Source organism: Thermobia domestica, chromosome 7, assembly GCF_964235325.1.
Source record: "Thermobia domestica chromosome 7, izTheDome1.hap1.1, whole genome shotgun sequence".
NCBI classification, from domain to species: Eukaryota; Metazoa; Arthropoda; class Insecta; order Zygentoma; family Lepismatidae; genus Thermobia; species Thermobia domestica.
Genome location: NC_137460.1, coordinates 11,809,632 through 11,829,437, shown reverse-complemented (window position 1 = coordinate 11,829,437; position 19,806 = coordinate 11,809,632). Strand labels below are relative to the sequence as shown.

Sequence of the window (19,806 nt, the reverse complement as noted above, 5' to 3'; positions counted from 1 at the left end):
TCAATTATTTATTGATTTTAGAAAGGCTTACGACTCGATTAGGAGAGAAGCATTGTACAACATCCTTACAGAAGTTGGAATACCCAAAAAGCTAGTGAGATTAATTAAGATATGTTTAAATGAATCCCAAAATGAAGTCTGGGTAGGAAGATTCTTGTCCACTAGCTTGGAGGTCGAAAATGGTCTGAAACAAGGAGATGCGTTGTCGCCATTATTATTCAGCTTTGTCCTGGAATACGCTATAAGGAAAATCAAAGATATCAAGGATCTCGTGTGGGCAGATCATGTACCCAGAAGGAAGAAAATAGGAACGCTTTCAAAGTCTTAATTGGAAATCCAATCGGAAAACGACCATTAGGAAGACCTAGGCACGGATGGGAGGACAATATACAGATGGATCTCGCAGAAATAGGAATACAAAGTAGAAACTGCATCCAGATGGCTAAGGATAGAAGTCAATGGAGAGTTTCTATGAACGCGGCATTGAACCTTCCGGTTCCATTGGGCATAAGGGAGAGAGAAGTGAATTCAGTGAAGTTCAAAGAGTGAAAGTGCTAGTGGGTCCCAATATTGAACCCAGGTATCTGATTTACAATACCAGGACGCTAACTACTACACTAGTTCGTTGCCTTCATTCCTAAGGTCGTTGCTCTGTCGTTCAGACTGTACTACTACTACTAATACTAATACTACTACTACTACTACTGTGCTTGACAATCGATTATTAGTGAAGACACGATGATTGAATTTGTATAGTTAAAACTAGCTCACTCCCAAGAAAGTTCGTTGTATTATCTAAGTACTTCTTATTTTGATTTAGGTGTAATCTTTATTGTTTCACTCGCAGGAAATCAACATGGGTCAGCGGTGTTCTGATACACGTGGAATCACCTTCGAAGACGTTCGAGTGCCGAAAGAGAATGTTCTAATAGGCGAAGGTGCAGGTTTCAAAATAGCCATGGGAGCCTTTGACAAGACTCGTCCTCCAGTAAGTAAATATGTAAAAGGATAAAACCACATATATTTACGAAATGTATTAGTGTTTGGTATATGTATGGAAAGTCACTGTTTTTTATATCATTCCTTACTGTTATCCATCACTTTCTTTATTATTTGTTCCTAATGTATTTTTACTTATACCTTAAGCTCGAAACAGCCGAAGCAAATATACCTATAAGTTAAAATGTTATACTTGATCAATGCAGGGGTGTATACCTACTTTTGGGCCACCCTGTATAATATGCATCTAATGTACTCTGATAGAGGATTCTGGATGAATTTAGGTTGTAAAATTTAAGTTTTTTCCCATTACCTCTATTCGTAAAATTGGTCTAATTACTTTCTCAGAGATGTTCTAAAATATTTATTTCTTTCTCTTTTTGCTTTTTTATTTATTTATTTACGTTATGTATTCTAGGTAGCATCAGGAGCCGTGGGTCTTGCACAAAGAGCAATGGATGAAGCTGCAAAATACGCCATAGAAAGAAAAACATTCGGACAACCAATTGCAAATCACCAGGTAACTATTAAAAGCTGTTGTCTTTATATAGTTGATCGAGTACTGATCCATGTTAGAGTAATTTGACAGTCCAAAGAAAAGATTGTTTTGTAGAGCCTCAGTACTGATCAGCATTGTTGTGTTTTTTGTTCTCTTCTGTTTTTATTTTCTCATTCCACCAATATCGTTCATATTTATATTTACGAGGTGTGATCTAAAAGTACGGTGAGTAAATTTATTAGAAACAAAGTAGTAAGCTTACATGGAATTTAATTTAATCTGCTTTAAAGTGCTGTCCTTGGCTAGCAGTGCACTTATCCCAACGTTGAATCCATGACCAGAAGCGTTTCTAGAACGCTTCTTTTGGTAGGGCATTCAGCTTCTCTGTCGTGGTCCTCTCAATGTTAGGAATGGTGTCAAAACATTATCCTTTAAGCACGGTTTTAATGTTTGTGAAGAGCCTGAAGTCGCATGGTACTAAATCAGGTGAGCAAGGCGGATGTGGACAGAGAGGAACACTTTTTTCGGCCAAAAACTCAGGTATCAAAAGCAAGTTTTCGTGGTGAAGAAGGAGGCCATTTGCCCATTTAATCGTCAGTTAAAATGCTTTTCATGAATTTGTATGAGATGTTTAGTTCTTCGGAAAACTCTCGAATAATCATTCGCCTGTTTTTAAACAAATCATTTGTGCCACTTTTTGCACGTTTTCATCTGTTTTTGACATCGAAGGTCGTCTCGATCGTTACTCGGTTTTAACCGACCCCTTACCGCTTTTGAATCGCTGATACCACTTATAAACAATCTTCAATGCCACTGCTTCATCACCATACACTGATTTTGACATTTCGTGAGCTCCTTAGGCTCTTTTCTGCAGCTTAGAACATAATTTAATGTTGGCGCGCGACAGACACTCTTAACACGTCTTCACTCTTCTGCCTCTGAAAGCCAACTGACACATGTCACAACTCGTTCAAACTTGACACTGACTGTACCAAAGGTTTAGGCTACCGGGCTTACTTGTTGAAGTGGATACAACGTCGATAGATGGCACTGTGCAACTACATTCACGGTACATTTTGATCACATCTTGTATAATATTTTGTTCAGCCTACCGAGTAAACCACATAAAGTTAGAACTAAAATTTTCAGCAACCAAAATCACGTGAAGCACTCCCTTTTGCTGCCGTTTTGTAGATTAAGTCCGTGGTATTGTGCTGCTTTGTGTATGCAGAGATGAAGATACATGTACTAAGTAACGAATTGTTCTTAACAACGAGGTATGTTTAATTAAATCCTTCTGGTTTACAGTCGGATTATTTGGGCAAAAGCCCCAGATCGAGCTGAAATATTGAAAATAGGTTTTTGTATTAAATATGTACCCTAGAGCATTTTACTAGTAACTTACTTATCTCTTTGCAGTCTCTAATTTAAAAATGTCAAAAGTGTCTGTTATGGTTAAACTTGATAATTCCGATACGTGTCGTACATTGTTTAAGTGGTTCATTAGTCTTGCGATGCATTGAAAGCTAATGACAGTTATACTTGAGAGTTTTCAAATTTTAAAACTGTAATACTATCAATGTTCTTTCTTGTATGCCTCCAACATTCCAGTCTCCATCTGGTGCTCTCCTAAGTTAAGTAGGCGCCGATCTCGTCTTTAGTGTGAGAAATCGAGTTTAATCTGGACGATGTTGACATGATTAGGGTTTGTAAAATTTTTGTCGTCTAAATCAGCATTTTCCCAGATACGATTCGACCACGCTGATGTCAGTGCTACATTATGCACGATACTTGACCGTTATTATTCTTTTATATTTTTGAGAATTTAATACCAAGACGCACAAAGTAAAAATAATCGAAAACTCTAAGCACAAGACTGGAGAGGACTCAACATTGAACAAAGCTCTTTCCATTAATGTTTGGCAAACATGCCTTCTCCTTTGGTGCACGGATTTTCGTTCGATCCTCAGTGGGAGAGCCTAGAATTTGAACGCATTACGGTGGTTTGAATTCCACCTTAAACTGTAGATTTGTCTTATATAGCCTTGCTGCTGAAAAAGGACGCTAAATTCAATCCACCCAACGAGTCGAACACGAAATACCTGATAGAAAAAACAAGTCTACCATCTTTTAGACCTGTCTTAAGACTAAGAAGAAATAAGAAATTGCGTTAGTTTCGGTTCAAGTATTATATGCAGTGGGCAAGCATGTAAGGGAAGCAAGGCATGAAATAGGTTGAAGCAAATAGAAAGAATGGAAAGAGAAAACAGTTACAAGGAAGTAGGAGGCACAATGAATAAAGAAAAATTTAAAATATTGTAATTTAGAAAAACGAGAAATATTTTGTTCCTTTCTTTTTAATATGTTCTTCTCTTGTTTTGATATTTTTTTTTTTTTTTTTTAATTTATAGGGGGCCATAATTTCTGGCCTAATTTCGTTTAAGAGAACCAACCTAAGTTTTGTTTATTATTTGTCAAATAATTTTGAAAAGAATAAAAACTTTGTTCAAATAATTATTTGAATAAAACCAGTATGTGCGTTCGAAATATCCCTCCTTTTCAGTACCACCATTTAATTTCTTTCAGGCCATGGAGAGAGGAGAATTTCAGCTGAACTAGCTTTCATCCTTCTCCCCTGTCTCTCTCTTTTCTCCCCCTCATTCATACTTACTTTTTCACTTTTTTCTTTTCTCAAAAAGTGAATATTTCCAAGAAAGCGCTTTTCGATATCACTAAATCTTACCCGGGATGTACTTGAACCTGAACCCACAAAGTGGAGGTGATGTATATATTTCCTAAAAGCTTGGGTCAAGGTAAGATCAAAACCGGTTACCAAAATTGGGGAGGTCTCATGCATTCCGCTTGGGAGCAGTACTTTACTCATTTTTGTTAAAATCTTTAAGCGTGTCCATTAAGTCCGTTGCAACCTCGAAAAATCTGAAACGGTGAGACAGATATGAGAACAGAAAAAAGTCTTTCATCATTTGAAAAGTACAACGTATCAAAGTAAAATAAATTGTCGCAGGGTCCCAGACGGGGTCCAACTCAAAATTTTTAAATGAAAAAAAGGGGGGGGGGATCAGCTTGCATATCGAGTGAAAGTTGGCGTTAAATGAAAGAAGATAAATCAAGTTTCGACTCTACGATAAGCCTGTGCAAAATACGAATGGGTCAAAATATCAATACAATCTTCATTGCAGAGTTTATAGCCACTCGTATGAATCTGAAACGGTGGGACAGGTGTAAAAACAAAATCACAGATATGTCATTATTTCAAAAGTATGATGATTCGAAGTAATAATAAAAAAAAAAAATAAAAAAATCCAGGGTCGATCGCAAGGTCCGAGACGGAGTCCAACTCAAAATGTTGAAATGGAAAGGGGATTCAAGCTGAGTATCGTATGAAAACTGTGTTAAATGACAGGAGATGAAACAAGTCTCGACTCTTGATGATACGCCTGTGCAAAATGGCGGTGGGTCAAAATGTCAATACAAGCGTGTTGATACATTCAAGTGTTATTTTTCTCACCTATCCCATCGTTTTAGATTCATACGAGTGGCCATAGTCTTAGCAATGAAGATTGTGTTGATATTTTGACCCACTGCTATTTGGCACAGGCATATCGTAGCGAGTCGAGGCTTTATTTATCTTCTTTCATTTAACACCAACTTTCACACGATATGCACATTAATGCCCCTTTCCATTTAAAAATTTTGAGTTGGACCCCGTCTGGGTCCCTGCGACAATTTATTTTACTTTGATACGTTGTAGTTTTGAAATGATGAAAGACAAGTTTTTTCTGTTTTTCATATCTGTCCTACCGTTTCAGATTTTCGGGGATTGCAACGGACTTTATGGACACGCTTAAAGATTTTAATAACAATGAATAAAGTGCTGCCCCCAAGTGGAATGCATGAGACCTCCTCAATTTTGGTAACCGGTTTTGATCTTACCTTGACCCAAGCTTTTAGGAAATATATACATCACCCCCCACTTTGTGGGTTCAGGTTCAAGTACATACCTGTTTAGATATTTAGTTTCCAAAAATCACTTCTTTCAAAATGACAATAACAATTTTAAAAAATCGAGAAATCATTCTATGACAAGAGGGCTCAGTGATAACTAGAGCTCGGAAGTTGAAGACCTAAAAATTACCTATAAAAAGACTTAAAAATATCCAAAAAAGGACTTAGAAACTTTTTGGCCAGAATTACAAATACTACAGTTAATCAATCATAATATACGTCTGTATTTTGTATTTTGGCCAGTCTGTATTTTGTACCTAATTAAGAGTAGAATTCTTATGAAAAATGAAAGGGGAAAGGAAAGGATACTGATTGGCTTTCCTTCATTCATTTTAAAAGTATATTCAAGTTGTGTTTGTATGTCTGATTAAGGGAATGATGTATGCCAAAACTGTAACTTAATACATAGTTATTGCTTTGGTTATATTTCGTTTGTTCTTGCTTATAGAAAATAGGTCGTGTTAGTGAAAGCTGAATTACTAAATGGGAAATTGGATTATAATATTATCTACCAGTCTTCCCAGATTTTCCTATTGTTATTTGCACATCTCAGTATTATTAATTTTTGAATTGTGATTTTATTTTTCAGGCAGTGGCTTTTATGCTAGCTGAGATGGCCATTGGAATTGAAGTGTCTCGATTGGCCTGGATGCGTGCTGCCTGGGAGACAGATCAAGGCAGAAAAAACACGTACTTTGCATCCATTGCTAAAGCTTTAGCTGGCGACGTAGCCAACAAGTGTGCTTCTGATGCTGTCCAGGTAAAAGGATTAACAGTGCAAGGTTTCATTCGTAAATGTATAGCGAGACCTTGAACAACTTACTAGACTAACGCAATAAATCTTAGAACTTGTCGAATTTCATTTCGGGTTATTACCGTCAAAGTAACTTTTGTTTCTTGCGTTTTTTTTTGTTTTTTTTTTTTTTTAATCTTTTGTCTTGAATTTAATCGTAACCAGTTGAGATGCTCCAAAGAGAATTTCCAGAATGAACTTAAAAAGAATTATTTTTTCTTATTAACTTCTACAGGCTTTATAACAATTGTTCTATGTACTTTTATTATTATTATTATACTTATCAAACAATTCTTTACTAAAAGTTGTCAACAGGTTTTGTTTAAGAGGAGTTCTGTTAAAACGTTCTACGATATGTTGTTTTACGAAGACACATGCTCAAAATGGAGGGCTCAAAATTGAAAAATTCGCAAAATATCACCTCTCTGTGACTTACGATTCCCGAGATATGGCTCCTTAAATCTCCCGAAATAGGCATTTTATGGCCAATATTTCGGAAACGGTAAGAGTGACGCGAAAGATGCCATCACTTTCTCAAATAGTTTTTTATTGCTCTATCGAATGGAGGGCTCAAAATTGAAAAATTCTCAAATAACAGAGAGAGAGAGAGAGAGAGAGAGAGAGAGAGAGAGAGAGAGACAGAGAAAGAGAGAGAGCTAGCTAGCTAGCTAGCTTTCAGTAACGAACCTTTTAAGTTCTTTGAAAATAAGTAGGTGATGTGTAAATAAAGTACTGCCAACAGAGCTAGTGCAGACATGTTACTTGATCATGTATTGACGATCACATTATAGGCCTCTGATATAATCTCGTGCGTGGCCTTGGACTATTTTACAAATCCGTGGTGACTTGTTTTTTTTTTTTTTTTTTTTTTTTTTTCTTTCTTTGATTTCCGCGATGGACCGTCCGACATCATTTAATAAGGACAGAATAGCTGGAAACCAGGCGTCTTCCGGGTTGACGAATCTCTTGATTCATTGTGCAGCTGTCCGATACTGTAGTGTGTCTTTACCACTCTTTCTGCAATCCTTCATAACTCTGTAGTGCATTTATACCAAGAACTGCTTGGATTTTTATACAAGAATGTAGTTCAAATTTCCTAAACTTGGTTTAGAACTCGTCATAACACTGGCCACTTAAAACACGCAAACACTACTACTTGCTTTACGGACTGATTTTGGCACTGTACAGCTCAACAATGCTTCATATTTCCAATTTTCACTCATTGGCGCATAATCATGCGTATACAAGATTCGAAAAAAAAAAAATAAAACTTTACCGTTTCGATAGTTCCTGCTACTGGCTTTTCAGAGAGTTCGGTCACACATGTAAATCTTCGTACTTTCTAAAAAACATCTTGCACTTGTAGGTGCAAAACTAAATAAAACTAAATTTGAAAAATCTTACTTATTTTTCCTTGGTGCTTCCTGCGAGTATATTTTTCATGGAGCGCTAGAAATGAGGCTTCCTTTATAGTCTTTGGCCCTAATTTCTTATCTAATGAACTACCCATATTTGATATTACACTTACCAATTAGGGGGCACGGTTGCTCATTAGTAGTGTCTCACCTTTGGTAGTTGTTGTTCGCCTGAGGATCCTTGGTTTTTTTCCTATACATTGCACAGGAGAGTAATTTGGACGTCTAGCGCGATCTTTGCACTCAAGAACCATTTTCTTCTGGTAGCAATGGGTACCATCTTCTCTCTTAACCTCGATTCATACAGGGCGTGGTAGAAATCAGTCACTTAACTGTTGATTGTTATAGAGTGAAAACGGAAACCAATCGCGAGAAACTGTTTTCTGTAATCAATTAAGCATCTAAGAATATATTCAATCTCGACTCTAATCTCTGCTGAAACCGGAAGTGGTATAATTCTATAATTTCCGGTTAAATAATAATAAAAAATATCTCACTATATAAACAAAATTCCTTCATGTTGTGTACACGTGACACTACCACTTGTTTATTTACTTAACACGTTAAGCACCATGTACTCCCCATGAGCCGACATGTCTACTGCGTTTCGTTACTTTCTTAGGAGGCCGTAAGTTCGGACGATCTCGTTGAGACTTCCCCATTAGAAAGGACAGACGCGGCCCCTTCGAAGGGTTTTGTGCCTTTTATTTATTTTTTCATCTACAAAATTATTAGCGGCCCATTAAAAAACACACAAAATACACTGCGGCGCTCAACGTATTTTAATACTAAACTTTTCTACAATATGTGTATAAGCAATTAATATTTTCATAATCCGAACATCTAATTAAATAACATTAATAATTAATATTGACTGTAGATTAAGATGCGAAATGCTGATGGGATGGGAGGGAATTTCCCTTCCACTTAATATTTTTTGAAGAAAATTCCTCTGAACTAAAATCAACTGAGGGTGGATAAATTAACATCACTATCAGATGTTTGAAAGTAATTACAGTAATTCTATGTAATTAAGATGTATTTCATTTTTAATCAGTGAGTGGAGTAGTGGATAACTGTATCCCTAATTTTATATAGTTTAATAATTTATGAATGATCAAATGTGTGCTTTGTCAAAACATTCCAGTGCAAAAAGTTTTTATTTATTTATTTATTTTGTATGTGTATGTTTTACACTTCTGTCTGTCCCATTTCCACTGTTATGATTTCGCACGGGAAGATAAGATTCATTTTGAATATAAAGGTGACCAAAATTGTCACAAATCAACTTAGGGACCCCAAAAATTATGAATTCGGCACTAATATCGGTCACTGTCGATCATCTTTTTATATCCGTTCCCCTCCCCCCTCCAAATTATGGGCTGAATTTGGATTTAAACGTCATCAAAAGTGTTACTGTTCATCTTACCTAAAAATTATGTATTCGACATTAATATCGGTCATTTTCGATCATTTTTATATATCTTCCCTTCCTCCTTCCCTAAGTCGCACTGTCAAGTGAAATGATAAAAACCATCCCAGGCCCGAACCTCATCTATGTTGAAAATTTGATTCAGATTGGTCGTGTGATTCAACAGTTAAGTCACAACCATAGTACTTTCAATTTTATACATATATAGGATGTTTCAAAACAACGCCGACAACGTTTGGGAGATGATTCCTGACACCAAGATAAGACAAAAAGTATAGAGCAATCTGGGTGCACAAACGCTTCTTTTCGGAGTTATAGGCTGCAGAAAACATAAAAAAAATGAACTTTAAAGGCCCAAAGCTCCAAAACTATGGGACCTATCGTAGTCGGGTCAAGAGTTCACTTAGAAACTAATATGTACCCGATCCAAAAATATATGTTTCAGAATTCTAAGGTACGCACGCAACAATTTTTATAGAGGCAGTTTGGCTATGAGCATATAATTTGAAGTAATCTCCAACTACCCAATCTCTAGTGTGTGTATATATATATATATATATAGGGCCGGATTTAGGGGGAGTTGCAAAGGTGTACGTGCACTCCGCCTTCGTTGCAAATATACAATATCTCAAATTAAAAGCTATCAGTGAAAAAAGCAACACATTCCGAAACTTTCTGCCATCATATTTCCGTTTGGGGCTTAAAAGAAAGCAGAGCTTTGCAAAAGCAAGTTTAAGTTGATTTTCTGAAGGTTGGAGCAAAAGGATTCACTGAGCAAAACAATATAAGATTTTTAAAGTAGGAAAGAAAACAGGAGGTAAGAGCAGGTCCTCCATTCCACTTGCGACCCTCTTTAAAATACCCTGGGGCCGCGGTGGCTCAGTGGTAGAACGCTCACCTTTGGTGCTTGGGGTCCCGGGTTCGATCCCAGCCAAGTGAACTTTGTGGTGGACAAACACCGTGTGCGGGGGTTCTCCCGTTTCCTCCCACTTTCTTCATTCCACCATTTCATACATTACTCATCATCACCGTCTCCTTTAGCCTAATCGGCATAAGCGTGGGACGTAAAACTCAAAGATTTCATTTTCTTAAAATACCCCCCCCCCCCCTTTCCATTCTATGTATCAGCGTTGTCAGGGGTAAAGAATACTGTCACGTGTGACTTTGAAGAGTTTCAGTATGATTGGTTTGTTTGGTAGTTATTGGTGCCCCCCTCAGACAATCCTGGATCCGGCCTTTTATATATATATATATATATAATAGATAGATAGATAACTCTTTAACACAGTGCTCTTATAGTATCATACCTCCTTTCCAGTGATCTCATTGTAACGTAGATATAGGTGCGTCTTTGTCCTCCTGAGTGTAATATATCCTGTAGAAAAAGCTAGTGCTGAGTGTTTATGTTCATTAATCTACAGAAACGAACATTATTATTAATCTCTAATTGGGTTTACTTTACAGTTGACTGACTTTGTCTTCATTTTACTTATCTTGTATTGTTTTTGTTTTCATTTCTCTTTTATTGTTTTGTGTTCAGTACTATTTTACATTTTAAATATTAACAAAAGGGATTTACTATTTCAATTTAAGATATTTGGTGGAAATGGTTTTAACAGCGAGTATCCAGTTGAGAAGCTAATGCGAGATGCTAAAATCTACCAAATCTACGAAGGTACAGCGCAGATTCAGAGACTGATTGTATCCAGGGAGGTAATTGAACGAGCAAAGCAGATGTCATGAAAGAACTAATAACGAAGACGGAAGGGATAACAATTAACATCAATCCATGGTTGTGTGAAGTTCAGGAACGAGTTGAAATGGGTGTATTAAAAAAAAAAAAAAAAAAAAAAAAAAAAAAAAAAAAAAAAAAAACTATTCTCAGCTTTTCAATGCAAAACATCAACTTGTACTTTCGTCTCTAGTTGTTGCTGAATTTTAGCAACCAGTTAGAAATGTTTTTATTATTGTATCATTATATTTTGGAATCATATTATGCGCTCAACCGCTCTGTGTGTACAGTCATGAACAAAATGAAATAGTATATTTCAAATGTAAATTTTATTTTTTATTTCTGGTCGCAGATTGCACACTGATTTAATACGTCATCTTTGTTATGCATGAGGTGCAAATTTGTAATAATACTTATATTTTCTTAAGTATTAATTGGAAATCGATAACCATGATATAAATGTATCCCTTTACTTTTATTGATCAATTTTGTTTTCCCTATTTACGAAACCAGAAAAATACTGTACAGTTTATGTAATGTATATTAGCAGTTAAAAGTTCAAAAAATATTCCTGCAGAAGAAAAGGAAATGAATGTCGAATCAAAATAAATTGTCAAAACACAGTGCGTATATAAAGAAAACTTTATTTAAAAAATCCCTAACACTTTTTCTGTCTTGCCAAGCGAACAGGAAATACAGATAGGATATGCCATCCAAAAATATATGCTATAAACTTGTTCACAGCCTGTAAGAATATCCAGGCGCCTTTTTATATCGAAGTCCCCATATAATTTCACCTCCATATAAGGTTGGATGTTCGATTATTCCTGGATTGGATGTGGATCGTTTAACATATAAAACTTCGGATTGGGGTTCGTGTAGCAGACAAAACTAAGGACAAGTTCATTGCATGAGTGAATGCATTTCGACCAGGTAGTACTTTGCTGTTTTGTCGGGCAGAAGATGATAAACGGTACACTTGTTAAATAAAGTGTTCTTTAAACACGCATCATTGTTTCGCCAAACCATTCAAAACTTCTTTTTCCTATACGAATACCGGGTACATCAGTTCGTGTTGGAATTGTAAGTATATTAATTGATTTAACTAGGTTATAAAATATTCATAAAGAAAGAAAAATATACATTAGAGTTGCTGACTGAATAAGTACATCTTTAGATATAAAATCATTTTCTGCGCCTCATTACGAACAGCTTTTCTGCTTTATGTATATCTGAATCGACTGACAAAAGTTGACCTTAACATGTTCACTTATGAAAATTGGACATAGCTCAATTTAATTTCAAAGTATTTTTTAAAAAAATGTATATTTCTTATATAGTTCGACCGTGATGACTTTGATAAATACTTGTAAGGTCTTAATCGAATACGAAAATTTTTGATTTTAGATAAAGTAGTATTAATAAATGAAAATAGTTTCTGTAATTCAAACATGTATTTGGTTGTTTGCTGCAACACTCTTCTGGATGATTAGGAAAGATAAATTTAAGAAGATAGTTTTCGGAAGTCAGATAAAAGTAAAATTAATATATATATATATATATATATATATATATATATATATATATATATATATATATATATATATATATATAATTAACTTGTACCGAACTATTAACTCCCAGAGATCAAGTCATTGCTGTCGGACTTTATATATCTCTTTATATTTTAATAAGTCGAAATAAATATATTTGCTTGTATTCTATACTTACGTTATGTTGTTCCTAAAAACTGTTTAAAATCGGTGAGCCAATTTTAAATTGGTAAAACCGTGGCGTGGGAAGTTATCAATAATGAAAAATGGTGATGGTGCTATTTGCGTTGGTATGCAACACTTTTAAGTGATGAATTATGTATTAAAGAGTAATCTACAGAAGTAGGTTTGTAGTTATTCCCATTTTTGTTGCAATTTACTACAAAAATAGTTGTTTTCGTATATTGATTTTGATGATGTATATTTTTTACAGTGTGTGTTGTATATAGGCTGAGAAGTTTGTGTACAGAAATTTCTTGTATATTTAGGTTATAATAGCTTTTCTTAACCTCTTTTCGTGTCGGATGTAAGCAGTAAATGTGATATATTGCTACTTCAGGAAAGACTTACAGCTTAACAAACTTAAGGCTTCTCGCAGATTCGTACTTGTTTCGCTCCATATTGTTCCAGAGTTTCCTACGGTGATCGATTTGAGCATTAGTATTTTGTTTGTAGATATTATATCGAAAAAGTGTTGGAACAAACTTGCAAAAATGTAAATTTTTCCCTGTATAAACCTTTATTTTTCGTATATTTCCTAATCGTTTTATTTCAAGTCTTTTTGGATCAAAAGATCCAATATATTTCAATCAAAAATTTTGTTGTAGGCCTGATATCTAGAGAACTACATATAGTGTATCCAAACCTAAACTATCACTTAACTCAGTATGATGTGCTTATTCTGTAGAAAATACCAAAACTCGATTTTAGGGGCTGTTCAAAAATTTTGTGGACTCTGATCCAAAATCTAATTATTGGCCAAGATCGCAATCATTTGATTGGATTTCGATCATTCCTAAAATTCTTGTTTCATTTAATCATGCACCATTGAGTACGTACTGTTGAATTCCCTGCCGAAAATGATTTGCACAAGTTTTGAAGAAGCAGCGGAGCGAAAATATGTGAATTTTAGAGAAGCTTAAGAAAATGACAGTATGTGTGAAATATGGTTCAGATGATGATTTATAAAAATATTTTTTTTCTTTTGTGTTTCCTTAATACATAATTTAGTTTCATATATTTTTGACTGAATACAGTATGAAATAGTGAATTCAATGTTGACTTGTATAAACTTTCAGAAATTAACCTTAATATCTGATTCGTCATGTAGATTTTGGCTGCGTGAAATAAGCAGGTATAGAAGGTGATAAAAACATCTATTTTATATTATATTTGGATATTTGCGAAGCAAATAGCTTTATATATCTAGTTTTAAGACACTAGACTGAAACCTGTTGTTAAGTTGGTTACATTTGATGTTTGGTACAGGTGAAATTTCTCTCCTTCTAGCTTAGCTTTTAGTATAGATTCTTCCAAGGGACCTTGAAATAAACAATCCAACTAAATTAATCTTGTGGATTTTGTCTTTTCAATTATTCTTTTAAAAAAAACTGTGTACGTGCAGTGTTTGTAAAACATGTATAATTTTGTTTATAAAACATGTAAAATTTTAAGATCGATCCTTATCATTGCCGCTCTTTGTTCAGAATACCAGTAAATTGAATGCAGAAATCAATACAATATTGTAAAGTGCCTACTTACTAAATATATGATAAACATTATAGTGCTCAATAATTTCCATTGTACAGTCGTCAGCAAAAGTGCGTCGTACTTTTTCCTCCTCCAATAGATTTTGACTATTAGTAGTTTTAAAAGAAGAGACTGCAACACTTATTCAGTTTTGTTAATTCATTCCGAAGATAATGATAACATACAGGATGGGGAGATATGCACTTTGGCTTGCTATATATAAAAACCTAATTAAAAAGTTGTAATTTGTAAAAAAAAAAAAAAAAAAAAAAAAAAAAAAAGTGTTCTGTACATAATGAGTTTCACCCAGTGTATTAGTTCCATGAAATATTTATATGTGTATGTATACCATGAGATCGTGATACTATATTTTCCAAGAAAGTCATTTTTGTATAAATAAAACGACTTTAAATAAAATGCAAAGAACTATGCGTAATTGGAATGTAATTTCACGTTCGTATGAAAAATCTTTTAGTGTTGGTAATTTGATATCCATGCCTCTAGTATGTTGTGCTTATGACTAAAAATGTCGTTGGAAATAATCATTTAACATCTTGTACAGTCCGCAGCAAAAAAACTGCAACATGAGCATGTAAGTTTATTGTGGAACTACCCCTAACAGCGCAGGGAATCAACATAACGTCTAAGTGGCACGAATCACGCCAGGAGAAACCTCGGCGTCCTCCCCTGCACACTTATTTTGGAGCAAAATACTTCGTCGTTTCACAATAAACTTAATATTACATGCTCATATTGCAGGTTTTTTTGCTGCGGACTGTACCGTATGAGTAGGGGAAAAATGTAATGTTAATATTTTTCGGTACTTTTTTTTTCTTTCTTTTCTGAAAATATAACAGGAAGAGAGCGACTTGTTAGTTAAAACATAGCAAACACCGTAGCCGCATTGGAATACCGCTTCTCGTGAAGTCAAGTAATGGTTGATCTGATCGGAGAATAGATGATGACCGTTTGTGCTCACCAGATGGTGTTGGTAGTGTGGCATCCAGTTAGCATCGTGAGGACAATTGGGAGCTTCTTGAGAGAAAGGAAGTAGCGAACTACGGTTTAGAAAGTCAGCATTAATGGTGAAAGGGAGCCGATCTACTGGTCACATATCACCCCCAAAGGCGTGAGTGACAAAAGCCGGCTGCAATCAGCCAACCATACAAAACAGATCGATATAAGATACTGCCTTTAAGTTCATAACAATTGAAGAACTGAGGTTAAGGAGGGAAGTATTACACCTGACGTTAATTTTTTGAAAATTAAAAAGATAAAGGAATGCAGCTAGATTAAGTCTAAACCACAAAGCTATAATTACGAACTTAGTAAGGCCCACATAAGATTGTCCAGTATGTTATTTCTAAAATATTCATGGAAAAGCAAGAGTTAATGGAATTTTTCCCTTTTTAAACTTACTGCATAAAGTGTGATGGAAAAATACAAATAATACAATGTATACATCTCTTAAGAATAATTACTTAAGTCTTAACAATCAAAAGAATAACTTATGTCCATTCTTGTAGTTTAACAATGAAAAACAAAACACAATATTTTATTAATACTCAAAAGGTTCTCCGTGCTCTTCTATTATATATTGTTCAAAGAACTCATGTACGCTCATGTCCAAAATTATTGTCACATGTCTATAAATATGTTGTTGTACGAATATAATTTGATAACGAATTCGCCCGGTATTTCTTATAATGTTAGTATGTGTATAATCAGCAAAGGGATGCACGTGACAAATTTCGTGTTAAACGAGCAGTAAATAAGAACAATATAACGAAAATAAAGCTTTCTTGTCCGTTTAGCAACATTTTGTTTTACTCATTCTAATTTTCGTATTTACAATTCTTTTCCTATGAAATTTACCACGAATATACATTTCTCGGTTATACACATAGTATCAGTATTAAAAGAACCCTGCAAAATCATTATTAAATTATATTGTTACAAGAAGAGAGATATAGATATGCGACAATCATTTTCGACATGAGTGTACATATTATACAGTATATTGAATTCTTAACAATACATAATACAAGAGAAAATCAAATGAAAACTGCAAAAGTGATTTTAAGATGATTTGCAGACACAGTCCTTGACATCTTTCTGAGCTGGTACCTTAACGGTAGATGGAGTTAGAGTTGAGTAACAGCTGATTCAATATGGCGGTATTGCGCCGTGTGGACTTTGTGGTGGACAAACGCCGTGCTCGTGGGTTTTCTCGGGGTTCTCCCGTTTCCTCCCACTTTCTTCATTCGATCATTTCACTCATTTCTCATAATTACTGTCTCCTTTAGCCTAACCAGCATAACCGTGGGACGTAAAACTCAGATTCCATTTCATTTTTCAATATGGCGGTACTACTACGCAGTTGCACCCAGGAGGAACGGCGTGCAGTTACTCGATTTTTATGGAATAAAGGTGAAACCAGTTAATATTCATCGGAGAATGAACACGAAGTTTGGGCACATCTGTCTGTCACACGGCAAGTATACGAGTCGTGCAAGAAATTCACAGACGACTTTGTTGACTGATTTTCTCCATCCAGGTCAGGCCCAGAGGAGACTATACCGCAGCAGATCGGCTTATTCAGACGTGTCACTCTGACCGAAATGGTTTCCTTGGTGAATAACAGCTTCGGTTCAGTACAACAAGTAGTGCATGACAAATTCCACTATAGAAAAGTGACCGACATTCTTCACCGAAACCGAAGAAGTTTCCCAGCCAGGCCCTCTGCAGGGAGTCATGTTGACTTTGTTATGGGATAAGAATCGTCCGATTTTGTAACACTATATGCTCCCAGTGACTAGTGCCACATACACCGACCTTATCAAGAACTATTTGAGGCCAGCAACACGTACCGGTACAACGCGAAGGGGATTGCTGACTGGAGATGGTTTGTTGTAACATAACACCCATCCTCACTCTGCTCGTGCAGCCATAAAAGCCATTGACAACATATTCAAGTGCCTCCCACATCCGCCATACTCGACAGATTTGGCACCACAGATTTCCACACCTTTGATCCATTAAAGGAGCCCCTTAGAGGACAGAAGTTCGATTCTGACGAAGACGTCCAATTAGCGGTGCACGAGTAGCTACAGCCTCAATTAAAATATTTTTTTGTACGTAGTATCGAAGCACTTTCTATCCGATGGCGTAAATGCATAGAACTGGGAGGGGACTATATAGAAAAATGATGAATAAGCAGACATTCTTCCTACAGTAAAATAGTGGGGGGGGGGGAATAATTGCAGTTTTCATTTGATTTTCCCCTCTAGAATTACAGTGTTAATTTTCTGTGACATGCTGTCAGTGTTGAAGAAGATGACGTTCAAGTCAAATTTGCTTCATTCTTTGAACAAGTGGTCCTGCAGAGCAGCCAATGTGGGATGATGTTGATGTCTCCTCTTCACAGTCCGTTGAGATCAGGCGAAGTCGCGAGCCAGGTGAGATATGGGATGTCCACGTCATGTTCAGCAAACCATTCCCGCACAATACTGACTCGGTGGACGGTGCAATTGTTGTCTTGATACTGGGACTCTAGGATATGACCTTCTCGCAGAAACTGGAAAATGGCAACACCTTATTATCCAGAATGCACACGTAATCCACAGCCTTCTTGCGGCTGGGCACCTCTATCAAGAGACCCACACCAACATTCGAAATACACCCCCCACAACATGACACTACCGCCACCTTCTGTACAGCCCTTTCAAGTTTGTAGGCTTCTCCGGCCCACCTCATTACCCTGGAGCGGCCGTCATTGGAATAGAGGTAGAACCAGGATTCATCTGACCAGAGGATACGTCACCATTGGTCTCTAGTCCATTGGTAGTGATCCCTCACCCTCGACAGGTGATTTTTTCTTCTGTAGGAGCGTACCTTGGAACGTGACTGAATATGCCTATACCATGCAGTTCTGGTTGCAGGGTTTACTCAGAAACTTGACTGGCTCCTGCAGCAGTTCCTGTTGGGTTTAGAACCATTTAGAGGTCTACGGTCATAGTCACAACATGAGGGGCTCCTGCCACTGTTGCTTCGAAAGGATAGATTTCTGCCAGACGTACTTCACTCTGCATGGATAAGTATTGACCACGGATTCGGATACACCAACGAACTGTGCTACCTCACGCAGGTTATGCTCATGTTCACGCCCGAAGATAATGGTTCCCTTTTGCCACTTGGTCACATCCCTTCTTTACCCCATGGTTCAACCTATAATGAAATGATACCACATCAACATGCATGTCTTACCAGCCGCTTACTGACACAAATAGCATACAGTACTCAAATTCGCGGTATCTACAAAGATATTGCTATTCCAAAACACTTTCCGCAAGACCTCTAGAATGGCCACAGTTCGTAATATTTTGTCCGAGGTGCTTATCTGCAAGATTTGCGTCTTGACTTTCGCGTAAAGCATCCTAACAGTAGGAAGTGTAACTTTCCCATCTTTGTACAGTTTAAAGGCCTCATACTTAATGTGAATAGATTCATGTATAATGGCATGACCCTTCTGTGGAATTTAACTGCTTATACACTTATTACAATAGAAGAAACGAAATTCCCCCGATTAAGAAGGGAAACATTTGAAAAATATGTTCCTTCATCTGTCAAAATTGTCTGTAGCTTCTGAATGTACTAGAAGTCGGTGAATGCTTTCTGTGGATGAGTCTTCATTTCAGGAACAAATTGATAGTTGAGTTAGTTAAGTTTGACCAAAATATGGATCTTTTTTTTCTCACCAATTCAACTATACAGCGCACATCCAACCGAATCCTGGATAGCAGATTATGTTCATTCTGTAGTTTTGAAGTTATTGGAGATTCAAACTTTCGCTACTCTTCAAAAGTGTAATCTGGATGATATTTTTGTGGTAAGATTGCAAAATTTCATTCGTCAATTTTGTTCCTAACGTTTGTGTGTACTTCAGGTAGTAAATAGAAATTCTGTTAACTAATTTGCTTAAATAAATATGATAATTTCTCTTCTCTAAGCCGTAAAATATCACGATTTTTTTTTTTAAAAAAAACTTTTAAAATAACATGTAAAATACATTTCACTAAGCATTACATGTTGCTACCGCACTACAAATTTGAAGTGATTTATTAATTATATGCTAATTATGTCTGTAGTATGTTTCTATTTGTTCTTAAAACTAAAATTGTCACATTTTAAATGTGATCTTTTTAAAAAAATTTCCGAACTAGATATATTAAAGGTGCCTCAGCAGGGTTACCAAATTCCATGCAACGAAAATGACTCCTTACTTCATGTATTGTTATTTGAAACAAAACACACTTGAAGGATTTATACAAACATTAAATATCTTGACATGACACTAAAATTACAAGAGTACTAGCTCAGTGAATAAATTTATATCTGTACAAACATAATTACTGCTTAGTCTAGTACTTTCTTCTTTGATATAGCCCCTTGTAGTGTAGTCGCTAACGCTGTCGTCCTTGGTGCGAGGGTCACGGTGAGGATTATCGGTCGAAAAAGAAAGCTTTTACTGGCCTGTCATTCTGAGAGCTTTTCCTCATTCACACCAGGCAAATGCCGGGATGATACGTCACATAGTAGTCCCAAACCT

The 19,806-nt window shown here is 35.9% G+C and overlaps 1 protein-coding gene across 3 annotated transcripts in view; it reads left to right on the top strand.

The window, feature by feature from the left end:
- Positions 1 to 14,634, top strand: part of Mcad (Medium-chain acyl-CoA dehydrogenase) — a 61,052-nt gene extending 46,418 nt beyond the window's left edge. For all 3 annotated transcript variants that reach the window (XM_081764118.1, XM_081764117.1, XM_081764116.1), the window contains exons 8-11: positions 848 to 988; positions 1,418 to 1,519; positions 6,114 to 6,284; positions 10,758 to 14,634. In XM_081764118.1, the coding sequence (XP_081620244.1) occupies positions 848 to 988; positions 1,418 to 1,519; positions 6,114 to 6,284; positions 10,758 to 10,907 (564 nt within the window). In that variant the 3' untranslated portion in view covers positions 10,908 to 14,634. The remainder of the gene's footprint in view (positions 1 to 847; positions 989 to 1,417; positions 1,520 to 6,113; positions 6,285 to 10,757) is intronic.
- The last annotated feature ends 5,172 nt before the right edge of the window (positions 14,635 to 19,806 follow it).